Source organism: Phalacrocorax carbo, chromosome 2 (genome assembly GCF_963921805.1).
Source record: "Phalacrocorax carbo chromosome 2, bPhaCar2.1, whole genome shotgun sequence".
Lineage (NCBI taxonomy): Eukaryota > Metazoa > Chordata > Aves > Suliformes > Phalacrocoracidae > Phalacrocorax > Phalacrocorax carbo.
Window position 1 is genome coordinate 142249841 of NC_087514.1, and position 24866 is coordinate 142274706.

Genomic DNA, 24866 nt, shown 5'->3' on the forward strand with positions numbered 1-24866 from the left:
ACATTTTATTTAAGGTAAACAGTGCAAAGGTCAGGTCCTTCATAGTGCGTCCCTGCTCTCACTGGACGCTGCTCTCAGAAATACAATTGTCTACATAGCACTTTGTTAGATGATGAGAGGAAAAATATTAAAATCTGTCAGTTGCATATTTAACAATAGTATTAATATGCCTTATTGCTGTATAGTTCTTTCTGCTAAATTCTTATTTATTACTACCTAATAAATTGTTTGCAATAGTCATGTTTGTTGTTTTTATTATTGCAGCCGGCATGAAAGTGCCACCAAATGTCTTACCAAGCAGGTGTTATTTCCAAAGACCAATGTTTTTTAACAGGCTCATCTTTACAAGCTATGAAGGAAGATCATCAGAAAGAATCATAGGGAGAGTCCGATGGTAACTACAAATTTAAAGTAGTACACCTTGGAAACCTCCCAGGAGTTCATCAGGAAAACTGGAAACTGCTAGTCATGGCAAATCAGAAGCTTGCAGCTGTTGTGTGTCAGTGGAGTCATTAAGCAGCGAAAGCCAGGTTATGCAGTCCTAGCAGGCTTCTGGCACCTGGGTACGTAGGAGTTTAAAGACGAGTGCCATCTTTTCATCTAAAAGTGGGGAAATGTAAAATCCGAACAGAGGGGAATCCAGTGCTGTAGAGACAGGCTGCTAGTAACAATCCTCTTATCTGTACCAAACAAAACAAAAAAAAAAAAGCAGCTGAAAAAATGGCAAGTCTGAAAATCAGGCCCTTGTAGGCAAGAGACACAGCTTGACTCCTAACGCTTATCAGATAAGCAGTTTTAAAAAGTAACTGTATAGCTGATGAAGTGATGAAGCAAAGATCTGAGTAGAATACCCCAGCTAGGCACAGTAAGGCAAAAGAGCAACTGAAAAGTTAAAACTGAAAAACAGGCACAATTTTATCAAGCAGAATGATTAATGCTCAGGCTAGCACTTACAGGACTGTCCACCTGTAAGCGCCAGCCTCGCCACAAGCACTGAGTGGGCCCATCTAGTAGCGGGTGCCTTTTGCTGTGGTGAAGCGAACCTGCACGGTTCGAGGTTGAGCAATGGGAGAAACTCCGGTAAAACTCGAATCACCCACAAATCAATCTCTGGCCTTAAATTTACAGACCCTCTTAGGGCCCTGGCTCCAGCTCCGCAGCCTGACGTTGTGCCCAGGGCAGGGGCGACCAGTGGTTGCGGATGTGGCTCTGGGGAGGCCATGCTGTGTCACCAGCACCAGGGCTTGGTGTGGCAGCGGCTGAGGTGGGTGCTGAGATGGGGTGCCAGCCTCCTTCCCCCTCCCCTGGTCAGGAGCTGTTTGAGTTCAGGTGCTGGTTCTGCCAGCAGCATGGGGAAGGCAGTGGCTTGTCTGAAAGGAAGGCCTCGGTCCTGAGGGAAACCCCTCATGTAGCCCAGATGTCCTCCTGCTGCTGCTGCTTTGGTGACAGGGAAGGGTTAGTCTAGAAAGGTAGGGATTTCCCTACCATTGTTACCTCGCAGCTAGATATGTTTCAGAAAATAGCCTGTTATTGAAAAAGTGCAGGTACAGCCTCAACAGAGCAATGCACATGATTTGCAAAGGTTCCACTTGACCTCGAAGCTTTTTTTATTAATACGGAGTAAGGGTATTATAAAAAATTTTACAACTTTACCCCATCAGCAGGAAGACTTATGCTAAAGAAACTAGGAAGAAATGTAGATCTATTTGAGGGAGTCATGTCTGAAGACTTACAACATAAGATGGTATAAGGGGAGAGGGAAAGACCAACCTTTGATTTGTCAACTGGCAATCAAGTGAAGTTGGAAAAATACTGTTTATGGTGGTACATCGCTAGTGCAAGAGAACATAAGTTTAACATAGTAAATTTAAACACGCAAACAGAGCTTTAGAAAACCATGGAGTGTCCACTAACGTGAGCAGTGTCGTCCGAGACAGGTCAGGCTATTCTATGAAATGTCTGGTGACAAGTCACCCACTTGTATGTTTTGTGATCTGTAGTCTACTGTCTGGAAAAGCAAGGTATTAAAGTAGCAAGCACTGCAGTAAAGTAATCCATTTTTGGGCATAAACAGAAGGGGGAAGTTCACAAATGTGGGAGAAGTCTAGATCTTTATCAAGATTTCTTAAAATGGCCAGCTCAGTCTACTAATGTTAAAACATTCCATATAGATTTCTCACTTAAGAGTTTAGTATCTTAAAAATACTAGTAAGAATCAATTAGCAACCCAGAAAAAGGAAGAGTATCTCCAGAGAAGGAAGAAGATGAAATTCCAAGTGGTCTAAATACAAAAGGACTAAACAAAAGCTTTCATGAGAGTCCAGTTAATGATGCCAGCAAAGACTAATTACATTCATCAGAGAATCTTAAAGTAGCTGACCTAACTATGAAAAGGTTGAATGATATTTCACACAAAAGTGCTGAAGCAGCTGGCAATGAGGAAAGCCATAAAATGATGAAAAATAGATCAAGAAGTAATTATCCTGAAGGTATGAACGTGAATCCTCAGCCGAGATAAATGCTGCCACAATGCCTCAAGGTGTCGTCCTCACGCGTGTTTATCCCCCACCGTGCTGCCACTCGCGGGCTGCGGCACGAGGAAGCCGCTGCAGCCCCAGGGGGCCGAGTGGTGCTTCAGGTGAAGGAAGCGGAGACCGCGCAGCCCACCGCGCCGGGCCGCGCCCCTTGCGGGAGCGGCGGCAGGAGGCCGGCGGGGCCCCGCTCCCCGCTGCGCGCTCAGGGCCCGCCCCCGACTCCCCGCCCGCCCAATGGTGCCCCTCTCAGCCCTGCAGACGCCGTCACCCCGTGGCGCGCGGCCGCCGGTTGGCTGAGGCGCCGGCTATCGTCACATGGGCAGAGATCAGCCCAGCGCGGGGAGGGGGCGTGGCGGCCGCTGGCCCCGCCGCCGCGGCGCGAGAGTAGCCTTAGTCCGGCGGGCGGTGGCGGGCGCTGGGGGATGCGGGGTGTGATGGAAGGCGGTGGGTCGCTGCTGGAGCGGGCGGCCGTCGGCAGCCCGCTCTCCCTGGTGCTGGCCGCCTCCGCCTTCGCGCTGAGCCTCGGCTACCTGCTCCAGCTGGGTTACCGGCGTCACGCGGGCTCCGCCCGAGGGGTAGGCGCTGGGGGTCGCGCGGAGCCTCGGCCCGCTCGCGGCGGGGTCGGCGAGGGGCGGTGGGCCGGGGAGCCGGGGGCCTCCGCCGCCCGCGCACGGGCGGGGCGCTCACCGCGGGCTTGAGGGCCGGGGAAGCCGGACGGCCTCCCGTCGGTGTGGACGGACGGACGGACGGACGGACGAGGGGCGGCGTTGCGTTCACCTCCGGACAGCCCTCCCTGGGGAGCGCAGAGAAATGGGCGGCAGAACCCGAGCGTGCGGGAGCGCGCTCTGGCGAGCGGGGAGCGGTGCCCGCGCCTCCCCGGGGGGGACGAACGGTGCAGCGGCTGGTGCCTTCGCCCAGCTGGTTGGTACCACGAAGCGGAGGTGCTCAGGGTTTGTAGAGGCAGAGGCCGTGCCCCCTGCAGCTTAAATCATCAGCTTTCGTCAGTGCAGCTTTAAAAGAAGGCTCCCACGTATGCGTGCAGCTCGTTGCTAAACTGAGGTTGATGCGTTTGGGCGACTGTTGAACAAATCATCAACGCTCTTCTGCTTCTGACTGCCTCCTTTCCAGTTGCACTATCTTTGTGCTTTTGCGTTCAGAGGCGGGTTAGCAAGAATCTTAATCGTATTCATTTTATTTTAATCTCTGCTGCTTTAAATGTGGCTCACTGTTACTCTATTTAAAAAATAATCGGTTGTCCAAACCTGGCCTTTCCACAAAAAGGTTTAAACAAAACGTGTCTAAAGCCTCCTCTGTGTTTAGTCTCATGTGAATGGACATGATTTTATTACTCTCTGAAGAAAACTGAATGTTTATTTTTCTCTTTCTTCCTCAGAAATACCCACCCTATATTTCATCAAGCATCCCTTTTCTTGGACATGCAATCGCATTTGGAAAAAGTCCCATTGAATTTTTGGAAAATGCTTATGACAAGGTATGTTTTCTCACATAACTGGCTGAGCATATCGTAAAATATTTTTGTGTATCTATTAAGTTCTCTGTCTGGAGCAGTTCATTCTCATTTACCACCTCAAATATGGAATGGAACGTGCAGAGCAGGCCCTGCTTTCTTCAGATCTCTTTATGTACATTGTTGTTAGAGAAATAGTGTTTTCTGAGATACCTCTTGTGATTCAGATTTATAAAAATATGTCTGTGTATTTGGGTAATGCCTGTAGCTGAATCACAAGTTAATTAAAAGCCATTTTCATGACATTTCTTGCCTTGATTGGGAACTTCTAACATCACACTTTACTAACCTGTGACTAGGCTGGAATGTAGCTAACCACCTTTGTAGGCAATTTGATGGATTGTAAGGCCCTCTTCAATGTTAAAAGGGCTGGTGTATAAAACCTCAGTAGGCTCAGTACTATAACAGCCCAAAAGAAATGGACTAAGGCATTAGAGCTTGAATTCCAATGAAATAAGATTTATTGATCTCTTTCATGTTGTCTAAAACATAAGCTTAAATCTTAGCTTCGTTAGCTTAGAGAAAGCCCAGTTTAGTACATGAAGATCTGCTGGGGATGACCTTTAAACTTTAAAATCTTGCTTGTTCTTAATTACCTATGCATAACTCCAAATCCAGAATATTTTGAGACTGGGTTTGTAGATTACTGGAGGCTGTATGTGCTGTAATCTCCCTGCTAGTTTTTGTAGTGTAATTGATATTTTATTTACTTTTTTTTTAAACTAAATGGGTTTAGGATGTGTAAGATCATGTGTGTTTGTTACAACATTAGATATCGCTAGTAAGTGTATTGAAAACGGAATTTAAATGTGGTTTAAAATATTTATATCTTTACTAAGTCTCTAGACACTTAGGAGAGTAAGTGATTTATGGAAGCTTGTACATAAAGAGATACAGATTTAGTATTTGTATTGTTCTTATTTAAAATAAACTGGTGTTTTTTTTCTTTCTTAGTATGGACCTGTATTCAGTTTCACTATGGTTGGCAAGACATTCACATACTTACTGGGTAGTGATGCCGCTGCTTTACTCTTCAACAGTAAAAATGAAGATTTGAACGCAGAGGATGTATACTCTCGGTTAACTACACCAGTTTTTGGCAAGGGAGTTGCTTATGATGTCCCTAATGTGGTACGTATTTTAAATATGAGTAGAAAAGTAGCATAATTTAATTTCTGAGTAGGCAACCCTGACCTCTTGGCTCTGTATGGTGGTATTTTGTGTTCATACACAATGCTGGCAGCAAGGCGTAATGCAGTTGGTGAATTGTCTCTGTTGATAATCCAGACTGAATGTGTTTTGGTAGCTTTATTTACAACCTGGCCATTCGTCAATCCGGATGCTTTTTTTTTTTTTTTTTGTTCTAGAAACCATCTAATCCTGCCATAGAGGAAAAACTAATAAGTGAGTCTCTTCCCTTCCCTTACAGCATGCCATTGACTGAAGTTTACTTTTCCCTTACAAGCAACTCAGGTCTTCCTTCTCAGAGAGCTTTAAGAGTGATAATTTTTCACTTATGCCATGCCAAGTCTAGATACAGGAGTATTAATTTGACAGTTCGGAACGATAAAGGCCTACCTCATTTGTCCATCATATACTGCTTCTTTTCTGAAATAATGTGTTTTTCTAGAGTTACTGTAGTTTTTTTCCCTAGGGTGTGTTTGAGTTCTGCTTTAGTCAAGGGATTAATCTTTTCATATTACTCAGTAAGCCTTGGGTGTCTGTGGATAAGTCCACTTCATTCATACCTCTGATACTAGAGGAACCTTTTCCTTTTTATCTCTGAAAATTCAGGTTCATCAGAAAACCACCTGGGCTGCTTTTTTTTTTGCAGCTGGGAGATGCAGTGACTTTGCTACTGACATGGACTGGTTATCTCTAGTTGGGTATTTCCCCATACGAAGCTAGTGAGGTAGCATGTCTGGTTGAGGCCAGAATGCATTCTGCAAGAGGTGAGCTAGTTTTTCACATAGCACTGCCACCATGATTTCATTTTGGACATATAACCATAGAATAGTTTGGGTTGGAAGGGACCTTTAAAGCTCATCTAGTCCAATCCCCCTGCAGTGAGCAGGGACATCTTCAACTAGAACAGGTTGCTCAGAGCCCCGTCCAACATGATCTTGAACGTTTCGAGGGATGGGGCATCTGCCACCTCTCTGGACAACCTGTGCCAGTGTTTCACCACCCTCATAGATATAAGGAAAAGATTTTTTACTAGCATAAATCTACCCTCTTTTAGTTTAAAATTATTAACCCTTGTCCTGTCACAACAGGCCTTGCTAAAAAGTGTGTCCCCATCTTTCTTAGAAGCCCCCTTTAAGTATTGAAAGGCCACAATAATGTCTCCCCTGAGCCTTCTCTTCTCCAGGCTGAACAACCCCAACTCTCTCAGCCTGTCTTCATAGGAGAGGTGCTCCAGCCCTTGGATCATTTTTGCGGCCTCCTCTGGACCCGCTCCAACAGCTCCATGTCCTTCTTGTGCTGAGGGTTCCAGAGCTGGATGCCACACTCCAGGTGGGGTCTCACCAGAGCGGAGTAGAGGGGCAGAATCACCTCCCTCGACCTGCTGGCCACGCTTCTTTTGATGCAGCCCAGGATATGGTTGGCCTTCTGGGCTGTGAGTGCACATTGTTGGCTCATGGGCAGCTTTTTGTTCACCAGTACCCCCAAGCCCTTCTCCGCAGGGCTGCTCTCAATCCCTTCATCCCCCAGTCTGTATTGATACTGGGGATTGGCCCGACCCAGGTGCAGGACCTTGCCCTTGGCCTTGTTGAACCTCATGAGGTTCTCACAGGCCCACCTCTCCAGCTTGTCCAGGTCTCTCTGGATGACATCCCGTCCTTCTGGTGTGTCAGCTGTACCGCTCAGCTTGGTGTCATCTGCAGACTTGCTGAGGGTGCACTTGATCCCACTGTCTATGTCAGTGATGAAGATATTAAACAGTAGCGGTCCCAGTACGGACCCCTGAGGGACACCACTTGACACTGGTCTCCATCTGAACATTGAACCATTGACCACTACCCTCTGGATGCGACCATCCAGCCAGTTCCATATCCACTGAACAGTCTACCCATCAAATCCATATCTCTCCAATTGAGAGAGAAGAATGATGTGGGGGACCATGTCAAAGGCCTTGCAGAAGTCCAGGTAGATGACATCCATAGCATCTACTGGGAAGGCATTTAGAGAGCTGTTCAAACTTTGACTGGAAATCTGCTATTGTTGGATCATCCAGAACTTTCTTTTGAGGCCCCCTTCTCTCTGCTAAGATGCTAAGTCTCTATCTCTTCAATCTGACAGTGACATGACTTTCAGTCATGTGTTTAGAAGAACCTCCCCTTACTCTTTAAAAGGAAAGTTACTACTTTTCCAGTAATTCTGGTAATTGTTGATATGTGTAGTCTAGATATCAACTCATTTACTGTCTCCTCCCTCCAAACCACTTGCAGATAGTTTTGCATTGAGAGGAGCTGGAACGGCAGAGGATGTTTTCACTCCTGTGTGCTGTTCCTGTCTCCATCAGGCTGGAGATGGAGATGGGATAGTGTGTTGCAGGGGAAAATGGGCTTGTCTCGCCGCTCTGCAGTGTGTGTACCCTGTGACAGACTGCTGGGAGTCCCCACTGCATTCTGAAAACAGAAGTTTTTAGCAAGTAACCTTTCTTATGCCTTTTGTTTTGTGAATAACTGTATAGTACATGCAGAGCCCTTGATGGGAAGACAATTTTTGGTGCATTGCTCATAGTATAGTGCAGATCTACAGGGCAGATGCCCTAATTCATAATTAGGGATTAAAATATATTGAAAAATTTTCTGAGTAGATGTCTTGTCAACTCATTGAATTGTTCTCATCTAATAATGGGCTTTTTACCAGTAGGTTTGTTACCTATGAGTCTATTAAAAAAAAAAAAAGAGGAAATGGTGAGAAGGACTTGAAGCTCACCATTTTCCTAGGAAGCAGTTTGCTTCCTGCTTCTGTGTCTGGCTTCCTGGGCAGTTTGATGAGAGGGCCTTGTAAAAGAAAGGTGCACCTCTAGGCTAGAGGTCAGGTATTCTCGTCCCCAGAAGACAGATGCTCTGGGGGCAAGAAAGCAAGGGCCACAGACTGAATCCAGGCTTTGCAAGGACAGGTCTGATTACGTTTGTGTTTATGTATCTAAAGTGCGTTCTGTATTTCAATCTTGAATGCTTCTTGTATCTTCAGGGATAAAGTTTAACAAAGATACTAAAATTATTTTTTGTTTTGGTACTGCAAGAGAGAGCTGTAGCTCCCTCGAGCTAGTATTTACTAACTTTTCCTCATGTTACCTATTATTTGGAGTTTTTGTTGTGTCCCGCAGTCCTCATCATAAGGTCTTTTTACTTCTGTATGTCCTTCTAATACAAATGCTAAATAATTGTTAATTACATTAATATGATCCATGTCCTGATTGCTTTTGCTGTCTTGGTTCCTCTAGGTATTTTTGGAACAGAAGAAGATGCTCAAAACCGGGCTAAATATTGCCCAGTTTAAACAGCATGTATCTGTGATTGAAGAAGAGACAAAGGAGTATTTCAAAGCATGGGGAGAGAGCGGAGAAAAAAGTAAGCAAAATCAGATGTGTTTTTTTCTCCGATTTTCTGAGAAGGAATTAAGGCAATGCAGTTACGTTTTTGTAAATGATTTACTGCAATATTGAAGAAATTAAAAATGACATAGGTAAAACTGTACTGAACGTCAGCAGCAATGTGCAAAATACAGATTTTGTTTAATCAAATTTAAGGCTATTGGAGAGTGAAGCTGCTCAGAAAACCATTGAAAGGCATGAAGGACTATCTTTCTTTTGCTTTCTTAGCTCATGGAGAGTGTACCTGCTGCCTGGCTGAATTGCGCTCGTGTTGCATGATACGACCCAGCGTAACCACTTCATAGTCCCTAGGAAAAGACACTGCTCTGACTTGCCAGAGCCTGTGTCAGAGATCTTAGCTCAGGGACCTTCTACACTGGAAAACTGCATCCTTGAAGCTGATATGGTTAGGTTAGGGATATAAGTGGAATTCTTTTGTTTCCCACCTGGCTTTCCCAACTAGCCTGCTAGACATAGCCCGTCACCATTGTTGCAAGCCCACAGTGGTGTAACAGTATCAGAAATATTTATGTAAACATATATATTTAAATATATAATATTTATGTAATACATAATACATCTCTTTTTAAATATATTATTAGTTTTTCTAAGTATAATATATAATATGGTTAATAATATAATAATTTTAATGTTAAAAAATAAGTATTATATGAAAAAAATCCTGTGAGCAGCAAAACGAACTGGTTTCCCATGGATTTGGATTTCAAAGTTAAGTTTTTGCACAAGTTCTTTTCTACTTTATAAGGATTCAGCTTGTGCTACTTGGCTTACTTTGGAAGGATTACTGGCTTTCCTAGGAAAATTTCTAGAAAGAAATACCAGAGAAAAAAGTTGTTTAAATCAGCAGTCTAATTGAAAAGTTGTTTGAAGAGAAACGATAGACACACATAAATTTAAAATTAGATGCTTTGTTTTATTAGGAGAATGATCTAAAACTCTATTTAAAATTATTAATCTGTGTCCAGTTAGCTCTTTTCCTCTTCTACAAAATAAAAATAAACAACAACCTGTAAAACATGACATCTTGCCTGAAATGCATCTTCAGTAACATGTTTCAAATCTTTCCTCAGACCTGTTTGAAGCCCTTTCAGAACTTATCATTTTGACAGCAAGCCATTGCTTACATGGGAAAGAAATAAGAAGCTTACTGAATGAGAAGGTGGCTCAGCTGTATGCTGATCTGGATGGGGGTTTTACACATGCTGCCTGGCTTCTGCCAGGCTGGCTACCACTGCCGAGCTTCAGGTACCAGAAATAACAGAGGAAGCAACTTAAGCATTTTATCTAAACATCTTCTGTTGTTTGGATTCCCTCCCCCCTCCCCCAATATCTTGTTTGTAAGCTATTCTAGACATCCCAATAAATCCTCACAAGCATTTTATGTGTTACTTTGTATGAAGTTGCTAACAAAAGTGTTTTGAATCGCAGACGTCGAGATCGAGCACACAAAGAAATAAAGAACATTTTCTACAAGGTTATCCAGAAACGCCGAAAATCTGAGGAAAAGGAAGACGACATGCTCCAAACTCTGCTCGACGCTTCGTACAAGTAAGCAAAGGGTTTGAAGACCCGTCATTTGTACATGTTTTACTTCAGCTTTGAGCTCCTCAGTTAAAACTAGCTACTGAAAAACAAGAAGTACTGTCTTGTGTTCTGAATTGGTTTTGTTACAGCTAGGACAAGTTGCTGGCATTCTTAAAACAGCTTAAAACCTTTACTTGTAAATGGTTATTTAGATTTCTGAGATTTTCCTCAGTGGTCACGAGGTTGTTTTCTTTCACTGTGCTGGCTGCTCAGTAATGATTTTCTTAAGGATCTTTGAGAGTCTCTCCCCCTCTGTTATCCTCCCTACCCCTAGATCTTCTGCTGCTCCATTTAGAGTAGGCAACAAAAGAGGAGAAAGTCATTAGAAGAACTTGCAAATAGTACTGTAACTGGAAACCCGATCCAATGAAGCTCTAACGTAACACCCTTCAACCTAGGGATGGCCGTCCGCTGACAGACAATGAAATTGCTGGAATGCTTATCGGGCTGCTGCTAGCGGGGCAGCACACATCCTCCACCACCAGTGCCTGGCTTGGCTTCTTCATAGCCAGAGACAAATCCATACAGGACCAGTGCTATGCAGAACAAAAGGCAGTCTGTGGGGATGACTTGCCACCATTAACTTACGACCAGGTTTGTATGTTACATGATTCTGGCTGGGTATTTTTATATTTTTAGATGCTTATAAAAAAAACCCCAAACAGAAACCAAAAACCTCCTGTGAAAGAGTCATATGCTCTGTCTTAGAGTAATAATCTGGCACAGTCACTCTGTGATAACACTGCCAATACATCTCCTCCCCTCTCCAAGGGAACTTTCAGCTTGCTACTGTTTTTTTTTTAATCAATCAGTGTTCATTAAGGAAATTACAGTTCCTACAATTTCTATTTAAGAAATGATAGTTCTGTAGAGGAGAAAGATCCTCATATTCCCACTGAGGAAAGCATGCAGTGTGACCTTGTTCTTTAATTAGGTGTCAGAAAACGCTCGTGAGACAGAGTAGTAAGAAACTAGTCGTAATTGATTGCACTGGTCAGAGATTTTTTTTCTTCTTAACTGAATCAAATGGAAAAAAAATTATCAGGTTAGCTAATGAAGTACATGTAAATATGAGTTGCTTACTCTTCGATTTTTTTAAAAGATCTGTTTTTAAATGGTATAAAATAGCATTTTGTTTATTCAACACTAACCTGACTATATTTTGATACATCTTCTCTATATTTTCAGCTCAAGGAACTCAGTTTGCTGGATCGCTGTCTAAAAGAGACTTTAAGGCTTAGACCGCCTATAATGACCATGATGAGAATGGCCAGAACTCCCCAAGTGAGTGCTCATGTCAGAGCTGGCTTTGCTTCTGAAGAACAGGGCTGAAAAGGCCAGGTGGGGGGTGGCCCAGTTGGCAGTTGGGAAAACATGAGCGAGCAGTGTTTGGCAGGGATGAAAGCTGATGGCATTCTGGGAGCAGAGCCGGTGTTCACTGAGGAAAGCAATTAATGCCTTGAACTTGATTGTTGTTACCTTCCTCCGGAATTATTTGTGTCCGGTTTTGGACCCCTCTGGGCCCCAGCAATTAAGATGCTGACAAAGTGAAGCAAGCAGAGGGCCACCAAGGTGGTCTGGGGTTGTAGCACCCCTCCGGTGAGGAAAGGCTGAGTGAACGGGCTTTGAACCTGGAGAAGGGAAGGCTCTGAGGGGACCTAGTAACAGCCACTTGCAGTCTTAGAATTAGCTATCAGTCTCACTCGAGTTCCTAGTTTGGTGCTACCACTTAGAGATTTGTTTGTTTGCCAGGTATTTTGAATAGTTATCTTGGAAAAATTTGGTTTGCACTTAATACAATACAAGCTAGGTAAATCTGAAAGAAAACTTGCTGTTTGTACAAATAAGATAAAAAGTAAAATAATTTTTTTAAAGATTGTCCCTCCCATGACAAATGTTTTCACAAAATTTTAAGTTCATTCATTTTTAAAAAACCCTTTCTGTAGAACTGCCAGCCATGTTAAAGGAGCTGAAAGGTTCCTGCAACTACTTGAACGTTGTGCCCCGTACAGTTAATGAAGTATTAGGCTGCATTAATTCTGAATGAGCTTTGAAATTCAAGCCTCATGATATAGCACTTCAAGTAACACTTTAAAAAGAAAAATGGAGACATTTTGTGACGTGTGGGGTCTTTTCTCGTCTTGCAGACTGTTGCTGGATATGACATTCCCCCCGGCCATCAGGTCTGTGTATCTCCCACTGTTAACCACAGACTCAGGGACTCCTGGAGAGATGCTCTAGACTTCAAGCCTGACCGGTATCTCCAAGATAACCCAGCAGCCGGAGAGAAATTTGCGTATGTTCCATTTGGCGCTGGTGAGTAAGAGAAGGCAGCGCCTTCCTGAGTGATTGTGCGCTGAAGCAGCTCATCCTGGCTGTCTCATACAGCACCTCCCCACTCTGTAGTGTCTGAGGATCTATTTTTTCTCTCTATTGCTGCCTGCAAATTTCCTTACTGTGAAAGTGCTGTTAAAAGAACGAAGCCGACAGTTTTGCATTAGTAATAGCTCTCTATGTCGCTCAGACAAGCCTTTGGCTTAGCGTGTGTGATATTTGACTCGAGTCTTTTCAAGTCAAGCAAAAAAACCTGGTCATATGAAGTCAGTTTCAGGTAGAGCAAAAATCCATGCAGGGTCACAACTGCCAAAATGGTTTGCAAATACCATCACACGAGGGTTAGAGTTGGTATCTTCTCTCAGCGTTGCAAGTGCTTCTTTAGTGATATATAAAGCAACGCTTTCTGGTGAGGACAGAACACCACAATCTCATTCAAATTACTCCGTCTGTTTTATGCAGTGACAGCTTAGAAAAACAAGACTTTGGTGGAGTTCTGTAATGGTGTATGCGCAGCATCAGAGCCTCACGCTTAGGAAGGGGAGAAGCAACTACTGTCCGCATAAAACTTTTAAAGTCAGCTTGTTGTCAAAGGTGATTTAATAACTAAGAATTCTAACTGCTTTTTATGGCTTTCCTTCTAGGTCGTCATCGCTGCATTGGAGAAAACTTTGCTTATGTTCAGATTAAGACTATTTGGTCTACTTTGCTTCGTTTGTATGAATTTGATCTCATCAATGACTATTTTCCGACTATAAATTATACAACAATGATACACACACCCAATAACCCTGTTATCCGATACAAGAGGCGGTCACTGTAAATTCTGGAGCTAAAACCTTACTTATTTGTGTGAACTAACAGACTTTTGAACAGAATGATGACAAAATGAGTGACAAGTGGAACCTGTTAGATAAGCAACAATGATCTACCAAATGCAAGGTCATCTCTTTTGTTTGCCCACACTGTTTAATGCTGCCTTGTATAACTGCTTGTTCTACAAATTTCTCACTGCATTTTTAAAGAAAAAGCCTTTTCTATTGGTGTAATACTTTTAAGGTGCATGCCAACCCTTTACAGTGAAGAAATAAGTAATTTCTATAAATGGAACTCTGCTTTTGAAAACATAATGGAAGGTTACTTTTCCCCAGCTAACAAGGGGTAAGACTGCGTACCTCACCGCTGTGTCCAGTTAGAGTAACTCCACCAGGGTGCAGGTGCTGCGGGGCAATGGATGTGGTGGTGCCCTACCTTTGATACTTGTGATTCTGTTCCAAGGGAACTAGGTATGGCCTTGGCTGGTTCTTGAAGTGCCCACGTGTCTACAGAACACTCATAGGGAGGTGGTCTCTTCTGAGAATAAATGATTTAAATGTCAAACTTGAGGCAGCTGTGAAAAGCTTAAAAAAATTTTCTACAAAAAAAAATCCACAAACTTTGGAAAGTAGTGATCTCTGGAAACTTGATATAAGTGTGAAAGTAACAATGTTAATTTTGTAAATAACAAACATGTTTGTGTATAAAATGGTCACAGATTAAGTGAAGTAGTTGAATGTTGTCCCCCTTTGTACTGACTCACTGAGGACTATAAAATGGTGTTTGGTTCAAGAGTGGCAGTGATAAATGGTAACGAGCTCTGGCTCACAGGCACTTTGAATTAAATTTATAAACAAACCTCTTGTGGGAGTTTTCTGTGGTCAACCCTGCCCCTTCTGAAAAGATTTTTTCTAAGTAAACTACTTTATTTCTTTTAAGTACAAAGTTCATCATGCAAAGAGCTCCCCCTGCTTTGTCAGTGCTTACTGTAGCAAGGCCTTTGCCCCATCTTTTTTGTTCTAAACTTGGGTGTAACTTCCAAAACTTTCTATCAGTCACCCTGGGAGTGCAATACCTTCCCTTCTAGCCCTGTCAGATGGGACCAGGGTCTTCAGCAACCAAGCTTGTACCTGCTCTCTCTCCTCAGAAGCAACAGCGTTGGGGAAGGCACAAAGAGTAAAGCTCCAGCCACCACGAGTAGGAGCAACCGTTTCAGCGTGAATAAAGGAGTGGACATTGAACACAGTTAAAAGCATGAAGTCATCTTTATTTTGGTACTTTGACAAAATACCCATAAAATTCAAAACTTCTACCGTTACAAAAATAGGTCTCTACAAGTGATATTCTGTCTGCACTGCCAGTAGCAAATATTACGAGTCATGTAACTTCAGTAGCCTTGCCAGAAAAAGTGCAAGTAAACGTTGCTGAATGTAGCTCAATTTCATTAATACACAAGTTTCACCTTCGCACCCTTTCGATAAATACACACTTCATAAGTTAATCATTTAAATTAGCATTCCACAAATATACAGGTAATTTAATGGTGGGGTTTTTTTGTTTGGTTTTTTTCCCGCCATGAACACGACATGCCTATATACATGAATCCCAGTCTGCGTGGGTGTGCCAGGATGGAACTGTATACAATCGTACAGCTGTGTTCATATTGGTCCCACAATGTACACATTATACAAAAGCACAGAAAGAGCACAGATTTACAGAAGGCAATCCGTTAACATCACCCCCAGTGATGGAGATGTTGAAAGGGTATTATCTCCTCATACCCGTGTGCAACTGAGTGTAGGAAGTCGAACCTGCAAGTGGGAGAAATATTTCCATCAAGATCACTGGGAACGAGTGGATGAGAATTCACCAATGACATGTTATTCGGCTGAATAAGCATGAAACAATTTACATGGGAAATCTTTTAAGGACAAAACTTCTCAAAATGATGGATTTTACGCTGAAGAAAGACTTCAACACAGTAATTGCAGAAATCATCCCCACATCAAGTTTGATAAATTAAGTCCCACTGATCTGACAATTTTCTTGATTTACTCCTTTTATGGCACAAAAATTACCGTCATCCATGGGACAAAAAGACAGTAACTTCTGTAATCAAAGTGGTAGGAGAAGTACCACCCGTTGTACTCCCATGCCCCAATCCTTTGGGTATATTTTTCTCCGTCTAGCTTATAACCTTAATGTCAACTGAATCCTTGCTGCACATTTATTAGAGATCAGGGAAAGCTGAAGTGTTACCAATAAACTAAAAATCTGTAATTAAAGCCCACTTGTGTGCTGCCCTGCAAAGTATTTACCATTTTCTTTTAAACGAGGTTTTTGCTACAGCTCAGAATAGCCTCTTGTTTAAGGCTGAAAATGCCTACATTCAAAGGTGTTTGTTACTTATCTCAGAGAACCAGCACGCGCTTTCTCGCTTGGAACCGTGCCTCGTGCCACCCCGGAGCCACGGGGCGGACTGCCTGAGCCCTTACCTGACTGCACGCTGCCAACTCGCCTTTGTAGCGCCTCCAGCCGATTGATGTAATCTGTTAAAGCTCTTTCAGGATCGTAGTTCTGCAGTTGAGAACAGGCGAAAGAGACTGGGTTTAAATCACCATGCATACCGTGGAACCTAGGGGCAGGAGAACACAGATGTTTTTAAAAAGCTAAATTTGAAATAAAGCAGAAGTTACCAGCAGGCACAGTGAACTAGTGTAAGCAGGGATACCTTACTGACTGCGTGTCCCTTAACTTGCCCTTGCGGTACCCAGCACATCGTACCCATTTAACTTCCCTGCCCGGGACTGCCCAAGCCCTCATACTGCCTCCCCCAGAGAAACCACTTTTCCCCGTTGCCTTTTCTTTCTACTGCACCTGATTTGTTGCTGCATTTTTCTGGGACAAAGACTGACCAGCAAATTCCTACTGAGACTGCAGCAGGAGCCGTGGCAGATTCAAGTTTGCTTTTCTATTAAGAAGCTTGTGTGAACAAGGACACAGCCATCTTTACAGGACTCTGTCTCTCTTCATTATTCTCTATAAGTCAAAAGTGGCTAAAATAGATTAAACATTTTTTCCATGTAAACCTCTATGGTTGCCACAAAGATTACAAACATTGAGGTGGTTTATACAAAAATAAAGATTCAGAACATCAAGAATCTGCAGGTTCAGAGCCCACACTTCCATATGAAGTCATCAAAGGCTGGTGGCACTAGTAAAAACCTCGCCTTTGGTGAAAAACACCTGGTTTCACTGGCACCTGATTGACCAATACCTCTGGTATCACAGCTTAGTACAGCCATCCAAAAGGGTTTCATCAAGAACAAGCAGCAGAGCTACCAAGCAGCTTCCACCCACGCTCTGGCCACGAGGCAGTGGTAACTTCTCCCAGCCCCAGCGACCAGACGATCCTCCCCAGCCACAGCGAGGGGCCCTGTTCTCCCTGGCCCTGCTTTTCCCTTTCTTGGGCCGAGGGCACCTGAGGCAGCCCCTCCCCACGCCACCTTTCTGCCGGCCAGAAAGGCAGGCAGGCGGCAGGGGTCTGCTTGGTCACAAAGCCTAGACTCTGCGGAGGTGGGTAACCATAGCTCTATCCAGTCGTCTACCACCGGTTCCAAGAACATGACAGAAATCAGACAGAAGTCTGCAAGCTTTGGCCTTGATCAGGTGATAAGTAAACGCACACTGAAGGCAGGAGATGTAATTTGTTACGTATCCTTACAAAAAAAGTAGAAAAATCTTACGGCACCAAAGATTACAAACCTTAGCAGTAAGCACTGATGCATTCATTTAGTTAAAGAACATTCTGACAGAGGATAGTAATGTAAAATAAAACATACTTATGTTGAAAGTTTACAGGAGATCTAGGAGACTCCATGTCTTACCTGGATCTATAGGAATGCCTCTGTTCTCCATAAAGATCCATGCTGCCTGGGAATGAATCAGGCCGTAATTCATTACCTAGAAATATAAAAAACAATGTATTGAAAATGAAAACCTTTTGCACTTTACTGGGAACCTCAAATGTGAGTTTTCTGCTTGCATATCACAAAAATGGTCTTTAACAAATGTGGACCACTTTCAGACTGCTTCAGAGAAAACCAGAGATGAAATCCTGGCCTCACTGGTGTCAATGAGAAAACTCTCGCAGACTGAGCAGGACAGGGCTATAGCACAGACCTAGATAGCCAGAAATTAACAAAAGCGCTCCTGATTCTCCTCAGGCTTTTACAAAAAAGCAAACAGAAAACCACATTTCCCAAACTTTAAGCTCTAACAGAAGAATGTCAGGCTTTTGTTCTGATGAAAAGATCAGGGAGGGCTGGTGAATGAGCTCTGTTACCACTATGGGAGACCTGTGGTTGCTATTCCTCTGTCTGTCCAATGATGCCACTGAAATGTTTCTTTTTTTTTTTCCTTTTTTTTTTCCTTTTCTTTTTTTTTTTTTTTTTTAAAAACACACTCCATAGGGAAAGTTGCCATATTTTTTAAATCCCACCCACAATGGAGCAAAACAAAATTGAATAGACAGCAAATAGTGTCTGTGCTGAGCATGGAAACTCTCACAAACCTGAGAAGTAGGTTAATCCAAGCAATTGTGGCAGAAGGAAGGGGGAACAGCACCCCATTCATTCCACATGAGAAAAAAATACAAATTAAAAACATCCCAGTAAGCAGTGGTGTGAATTGTGAATACAATTTTTCTGTCATTGTTGGACTACAATTTACCTGTGTTCTGGCTAAAGACATCTCTATTGATACTTAGTATACCAGAACCCGTAACTCTGTGCCATCGACGAACCAGGAACTTCATTCTGCATTTCAAATTAAAAAAAAATAATACTTCAGCATAAACGAAAGAGTCTGCTAAAAATAATCTCCTTGTATTCTAGAAGGCATAACAATTTCTTGAACACCAAGCAAAATTAATGGATGGGCGTCTAAAACCTGAAGATCAAGTAGAAAACATCCTTAGACACATCCCTAAGAAAAACATCTTTTGTCTAATTCTGCTTTCAGCTTTACCACTGGAATTCCAGTGATTCCAGAGGTGCTGTGTAAGTCCGAATGGACAGCAAACTGCTCAGGCACCTAAGCAACAGGGTCTTAGCATTTTAAAATCATACTAAATAGACTTTTTGCCCAGTCACATCCCCAAAATCATAACTGCAGAGCGCTATGAGTAAAAGCCTCACTTACAACAGGTATATGAATAGTTCATTGAGTTTATGCTACACACAAGGCTCAGATCAATAGCAAGTGGGAGTGTTTGGGTGTTCAAACCTTTGGGAAGAAGGTTTGCTAGCCCCACGGCAGCATTACGCAGCAATAACCTTCACTTTTTTCCCTTGTCTATTGCTATTCATCCTTAGCTTGAGACCTAAAGTCTTGTGAATTCAAAGGACTCCCCAGATGAATAAAATCAGTTCATAAATCTGTATTATACTTACACGTAAGAATTTAACCTTTAAAGGAAATTAAGCTGCAGAAAATGCCTTTCTAAAAAAGTACATACCCTAGAATTGCTAGTCATTTTTTTCCTAATATTATGACTTTATCCAATACACTCCATCTTTGATTAACAGACACAGAGCCATTTTCAACTACAATCGGACTGCTTATTCCTATTACAGATTTAACCTTGCTCAACTTGTTCCCCTACACAGCATCTACTATATTCATTACTACCAAAAATGTAGAATTCACACAGCTGGAACACGAGAAGTTCTAGATTCCACTAGAGAGCTAGAAAAGTATATGTTAAACCACACAGTTATATCTGTTTGACATCTTCTTCCAGTTTACCTTGAAATTGCGATGGACACTCTGACTGCAGAGCGAAATCTTGTAAAACCCTTTGAATGACGTGTGATGATTTCGAGGTCTGTGTAGGAAGGCTGTCCACCCATTCGTGCAATGAGGGCCAGCGTGGCTTCTTCACACTCCTGGAATCCGCCTAGTAACAGCAGCAAATATTTTTTCTGATATATGAGAGCTTTCCGAAAGCTCTCTGCTCGAAGGTATTTGCCATAAATTCTCTACAACAAAACAAAACAAAAAAAGGTCCTATAAGCTTCAAGAATTATTACAGTTCTCACAGAATAACAGAATGGCAGGGGTTGGAAGGGGTCTCTGGAGATCATATGTCCAACCCCCCTGCCTGAGCAGGCACACCCAGAGCAAGGGGCACAGGAACGCATCCACGCAGGTTTTGAACACCTCCAGGGAAGGAGACTCCACAGCCTCCCTGGGCAGCCTGTTCCACTGCTCTGTCACCCTCACAGGAAAGAAGTTTTTTCTCATATTGAGGTGGAACTTCCTGTGTTCCAACTTGTGCCCATTGCCCCTTGGCACAAATCATTGGGCACCACTGAAAAGAATCCAGTCCCATCCTCTCGACACTCACCCTTTAGATATTTATAAGCATTGGTAAGATCCCCTGTCAGTCTTCTCTTCGCCAGGCTAAACAAACCCAGGTCCCTCAGCCTTTCCTCATAAAGGAGATGCTCCAGTCCCCTGATCATCTTGGTAGCTCTCTGCTGGACTCTCCCCACTAGTTCCCTCTCTTTCTTGAACTGGGGAGCTCAGAACTAGACACAGTACTCCAGATGTGGCGTTTGTATGACAAGGTAGAGGGGGAGGATAACCTCCCTCAATCTCCTGCCACATGCCTTTTAATGCAGCCCAGATACCGCTGGCCTTCTCGGCCACAAGGGCATGTTGCTGGCTTATTGTCAACTTGCTGTGCACCAGCACTCCTGGGTCCTTCTCAGCAGAGCTGCTTTCCAGTATTTCAGCCCCCAGCCTGTACTGGTGCATGGGGTTGTTCTTCCCCAGGGGCAAGACCTTGCACTTGCTCTTGTTGAATTTTCTGAGGTTCCCCTCAGCCCAGCTCTCCAGCCTGTCCAGGTCTCACTGAATGGCAGCACAGCCTTCTGGTGTATCAGCCACTCCTCACCATTTTGTATCATCAGCGAACTTGCTGAAGGTACACTCTATCCCATCATCCAGGTCATTGATGAATATGTTGAATAGAACTGGACCCAGCACAGATCCCTGGGGAACACCACTAGTGACAGGCCTCCAACCAGACTCTGCCCCGTTGATCGCAACCCTCTGAGCTCTGTTGTTTAGCCAGTTCTCTGCCCACCTCACTGTCCACTCATCCAACCGACACTTCCTAAGCTTGTCTGTGAGGATGTTATGGGAGACAGTGTCAAAAGCCTTGCTGAAGGCAAGGTAAACAACATCCACTGCTCTCCCTTCATCAACCCAGCCAGTCACACCATCAAAGGCGGCTATCAGGTTGGTCAGGCGTGATCTCCCCTTGGTGAATCCATGTTGACTACTTCTGATAACCTTCTTTACACACCTGGAGATGACCTCCAGGATGAACCACTCCATCACCTTTCCGGGGATGGAGATGAGGCTGACTGGCCTATAGTTTTCCAGGTCCTCCTTCTTGTCCTTTTTGAAGACTGGAGTGACATTGGCTACCCTCCAGTCCTTGGGCACCTCTCCTGTCCTCCATGACCTCTCAAAAGTGATGGAGAGTAGCTTAGCAACAGCATCCGCCAGCTCCCTCAGCACTTGTGGGTGCATCCCATTGGGGCCCATGGATTTGTGAGGATCCAGGTTGCCTAAATGATCGATAAAACAATCCTCCTCAATCACAGGGAAGTGCGCTTTTCTCCAGATCTTCCCTCTCACCTCTGGGGGCTGGGATGCCCGAGGGCCAGCCTTAGCAGTAAAGACTGTAGCAAAGGAGGCATTCAGTAACTCTGCTTTCTCTGCATCCTGTGTCACCAGGCCCTCTACCTCATTCAGCAGCGGGCCCACAGTTTCCCCAGTAATTTTTGTACTACTGGCTTAGAACTACTAAATTCTAAGACTTCTGACATCATTACTCCGACAGCATTTGTGTGATTATTCATTTCTTCCTGTCATGGATAAGACTGCACTCTGCTCACACTTGAATGTAGCTTCATTATTTGATGATCACCTGAGCAGCAAGAAATAGAGCACACACAAAAGGACAACATAGACACCTACATACCATTCTTGGGAGAAAAACTAAGTCTCGGGTATCTGAGGGTGAAAATTCAAAAACTCAATATCTGTTTACTTAGAATAACTAGAGTAAACACAATGAAAAATAGGCCCAAATCAAAATGAAAAAAAGCAGCTGTAGTTAGTATGCAGGCAACAAAGTCCTCCTACCCTTAAAACAGCATTTTCAGAATCCGATCCCAGTTCTCTGAGGAAAGCTTCGCTCCTGAGCTCTGCTCTCAGCTTGGACAGCTCCGCATTCGCTTGTTTCAAAGATTTCTGCAGTGACAGCTTCTCTCTGTTCCAAATTTCCTTCTCGGAGGCAACAAGAGTATCGATATTAACTCCAACATCCGATGAGTGTCTAGAAGACTGAAGACAAAAGAAACTGAATTTGAACCACACAGTTTGGAAAACCTTGAGCTTGTCATTCTAGTAATTGGTTTGGTGGAGAGCTCATAAAATTAATGAGAGAAAAACTGCCCACTGATTGGATTTGAGGCCACCCCTGCACCCTAACACCTCAGAAACAGTGATTTTAGGAGCCTGATCAATGTTGTAGAAAAATATAGCATCTCCAAAAAAATCCCCTTCACTGGATCATAGTAACTTCATGATCTTGAAGTGATCTGGATCTATTTGCTACTCATCACAGTGATGAGATACAGATCAAAAGTAGTACACGGAATTTAAAAGAAAAAACCAGTTAACAAAAAGAAAGCTGGGTAAAATCACAGAGTTTACAGTAAACAGAGTGAGTTGAAATATATTAACCACAGGACAAGAATAACTCACACCCATTTACTCTGCAGAGGGAAGCCAAGACAGACAGACAGCTTGATCACTCCTACTCAGGTGACTAGGACAAGGAATGACGCTTTTATGCCTATTTATACACATCATCATATCAGCACCACTAAAGACATACATAGTCTCCAGAAGGTTGTCTGTGCTCGTATCTTCTCAGTTCTTCCTCCAGTTTCATAACAATATTCCTCAAATTGTTCTTTTCTTCACTCAGTCTGCTGACAAAGCCCGTCAGCTCAGCATTTTGTCTCAGCAGCCTCTCAGTCAATGAGCTAGATGGAGATCCTGGTGAGAGCACTAGCTTCAGCTAGAGGGAAGAAAGAAAACCAAACACAACCTGTATTAGATCCAAGTTGCCAACTTGAAAATAACAGGCTTACAGTGAAAAACTTTTGTAGATAATGACAATAACTTTGTAATAACTTATACAAAGAAAATATAAGTGTACATGTAAACTATAGATTAACGTGACTTTCTCTTTTATGCTTATCCTGTATATCACAGCAGAATATTTTCACGCAAGCTCAATGTACCAGCTATAACAATTTGCAAAGCTCTTCTACTATGTTTAGATTTATCTGACTTGGAGGAAAAGAAAAGCCCCAAAGCTTTTTTTCAAGTCATGTTGAAAACACTTCCTTAAAATGCAGGTAAGGACCTAGGCCAAGCTCAGTTAAGATCAAATATTTCTGAAATCTTTGTAGCAGATTACCTCATTTCATTTCTACACAAGTGCACACTACTCAGTCTTCGACTGCCTTTCCTTTAGTAAATTCAGGGCAGTTTAAGTAAATGTGTTGTATCAACAAAATATAGTAAATATTAAATATTGATTTTAATCTTGGGAAGTACTGAGCAAAGTTTCCTCAGTAACAGAAATACTGCTGAAAGGAAAATAACTTTTCTTAAAGCAAAAGCCATGAGATTCAAAACCTTATAATTAAAGTAGAAAAGTTTTAATTTGGAAGTTGAAAGTCTACTTTTAAGGTAATTAAAATTGGAAAAATAAAAGGAAAGGAGTTTTTACTGGGTAAGTCGAGGCTTAACAACCTCTTGCTGGTTTCCGCTCACATCCAAACTCTCTCACCAAAGTAACAACATTGCACACTCTCACCTCTTCCAGATAGGACAACCCGGGCAGTTTTTGCAGCTCTGAAATAACTTCTTCAATAGCATTTTGTATTGCAATGAAGTCTTGATCATCTGCTGCTTCAAACTGCAATCTGAAACAAAGGTGATAATTTCAACAGCAGGTACAGTCTGACACCAGGAGACAGACTGACATGACTTTCCATCGCTCTGTATGCACTGGGACTTTAGCAAGTCACTTCAGCACAGTTACTGGAGACATGGCAACATTTTCAAGACTGCTCAGTGACTCTACATGAAATGGGCTCGATTTTATAAGAATTTGCATAGAACAGTTTCCACTGATTTTGAGAAAAGGATGTTCTACAGGAAGCACATTTAAAAATGTGGTTCTGCCTCCCACAAATTTGTTGAATCTGTGTAAGCAACATCTTAAGGTATTTTCAAGATATACTGCATTCTGCTTTGCCAAAATGTTTCAGAAATAATATTCAATATTAAATCACCATCACAGCAAAATAAAAACAGATTCAAACCTCCCATGGACCTGGTACCATGCTGTTGTTTTTTTTCCCCTGCAGGAGATAGTAACCCGAGAAAATAAGAATCAAGATCAGTTCCACTTGACCATAAAATATTAATTTTTTTATGGGGGAAGAAAGGATCCATAGCAATATTCCCTGTATTTGTCCCCTTATACAGTGATTTATTTCATTACTAAATTGTTTTAAAATTATCTACCTACACCACACCCAAATAAACCTTAGCAGTTTTCAGAGAAAAAAAAAATTTGCTGTAACTTATAAAGGACCACATTAAACATGTGAGAGTTAGAGCAGCACTTGATACTCTCTGATCCTGTCTTACATCAGCATATCTCAAGTAATGGCATATAAATATATAATTAGAATAACCCCAAAATCAGTTAGGCCTGCAGTCTGGGAATTATGATTACAACACAAAATATTAGCTTGCTGGGTGCTATTAACAAAATTGAGTTGCTGAAGACCGGTCTAACCTGCTAGCAGCTTTCCAAGCCAACTGCTTCAGCTTTGGAGATACATTTTGCAGCTTTTGTCTGACATTTTCCAGAATTTCAGTTGCAGCAGAGAGATCTCCTCCTGTCAGTGTGGGGTAAGTTGTTTCATTTGTCTCAGCTCCTTCCATTTTTTGCTGAAGAACCCAATTTCTTGTTCTGTCATTGGGTGTATCCCAGGTAGTCTGTACACAAATACATATTTTTATATATATGTATAATGCATGCGGTCCAGTGCTTTAAAATGGAAACATTTGGTTCTGAAACACGCGGAAAGTGAAGAGCAAACGATTCTGACACAGAAAGGAGTTTAGTGTGACTACTCTACTGTTGTAGGATTACCACTAAACTGTTATTTGTGAATGGTATAGTGTGGTGCCTTTCTTGGCTAAGATCTAGCAATCGTACAGCTACAGTGTGAATCCATTCAACAAACTTAGCCAGCAGGAAGCCACC

General features: G+C 42.8%; 2 protein-coding genes across 7 annotated transcripts in view; one reads left to right on the plus strand and one right to left on the minus strand.

Moving 5' to 3' along the window:
- The first annotated feature begins 2895 nt into the window (after positions 1-2895).
- On the plus strand, positions 2896-14284 carry LOC104044129 (lanosterol 14-alpha demethylase). The gene is made up of 10 exons (XM_064444640.1): positions 2896-3109; positions 3928-4026; positions 5017-5193; positions 8522-8648; positions 9763-9937; positions 10121-10240; positions 10675-10870; positions 11465-11560; positions 12424-12592; positions 13255-14284. The coding sequence occupies exons 1-10, from the start codon at positions 2957-2959 to the stop codon at positions 13431-13433; spliced, it is 1491 nt and encodes a 496-aa protein (XP_064300710.1). The 5' UTR covers positions 2896-2956; the 3' UTR covers positions 13434-14284.
- Positions 14285-14672: 388 nt separating this feature from the next.
- Positions 14673-24866, minus strand: part of AKAP9 (A-kinase anchoring protein 9) — a 120643-nt gene continuing 110449 nt past the window's right edge. For all 6 annotated transcript variants that reach the window (XM_064444633.1, XM_064444631.1, XM_064444632.1 and 3 more), the window contains 9 exons: positions 24393-24595; positions 23400-23508; positions 22407-22592; positions 21650-21850; positions 19235-19467; positions 18158-18243; positions 17314-17389; positions 15922-16061; positions 14673-15237 (listed from right to left, as the gene is read on the minus strand). In XM_064444633.1, the coding sequence (XP_064300703.1) occupies positions 15194-15237; positions 15922-16061; positions 17314-17389; positions 18158-18243; positions 19235-19467; positions 21650-21850; positions 22407-22592; positions 23400-23508; positions 24393-24595 (1278 nt within the window). In that variant the 3' untranslated portion in view covers positions 14673-15193. The remainder of the gene's footprint in view (positions 15238-15921; positions 16062-17313; positions 17390-18157; positions 18244-19234; positions 19468-21649; positions 21851-22406; positions 22593-23399; positions 23509-24392; positions 24596-24866) is intronic.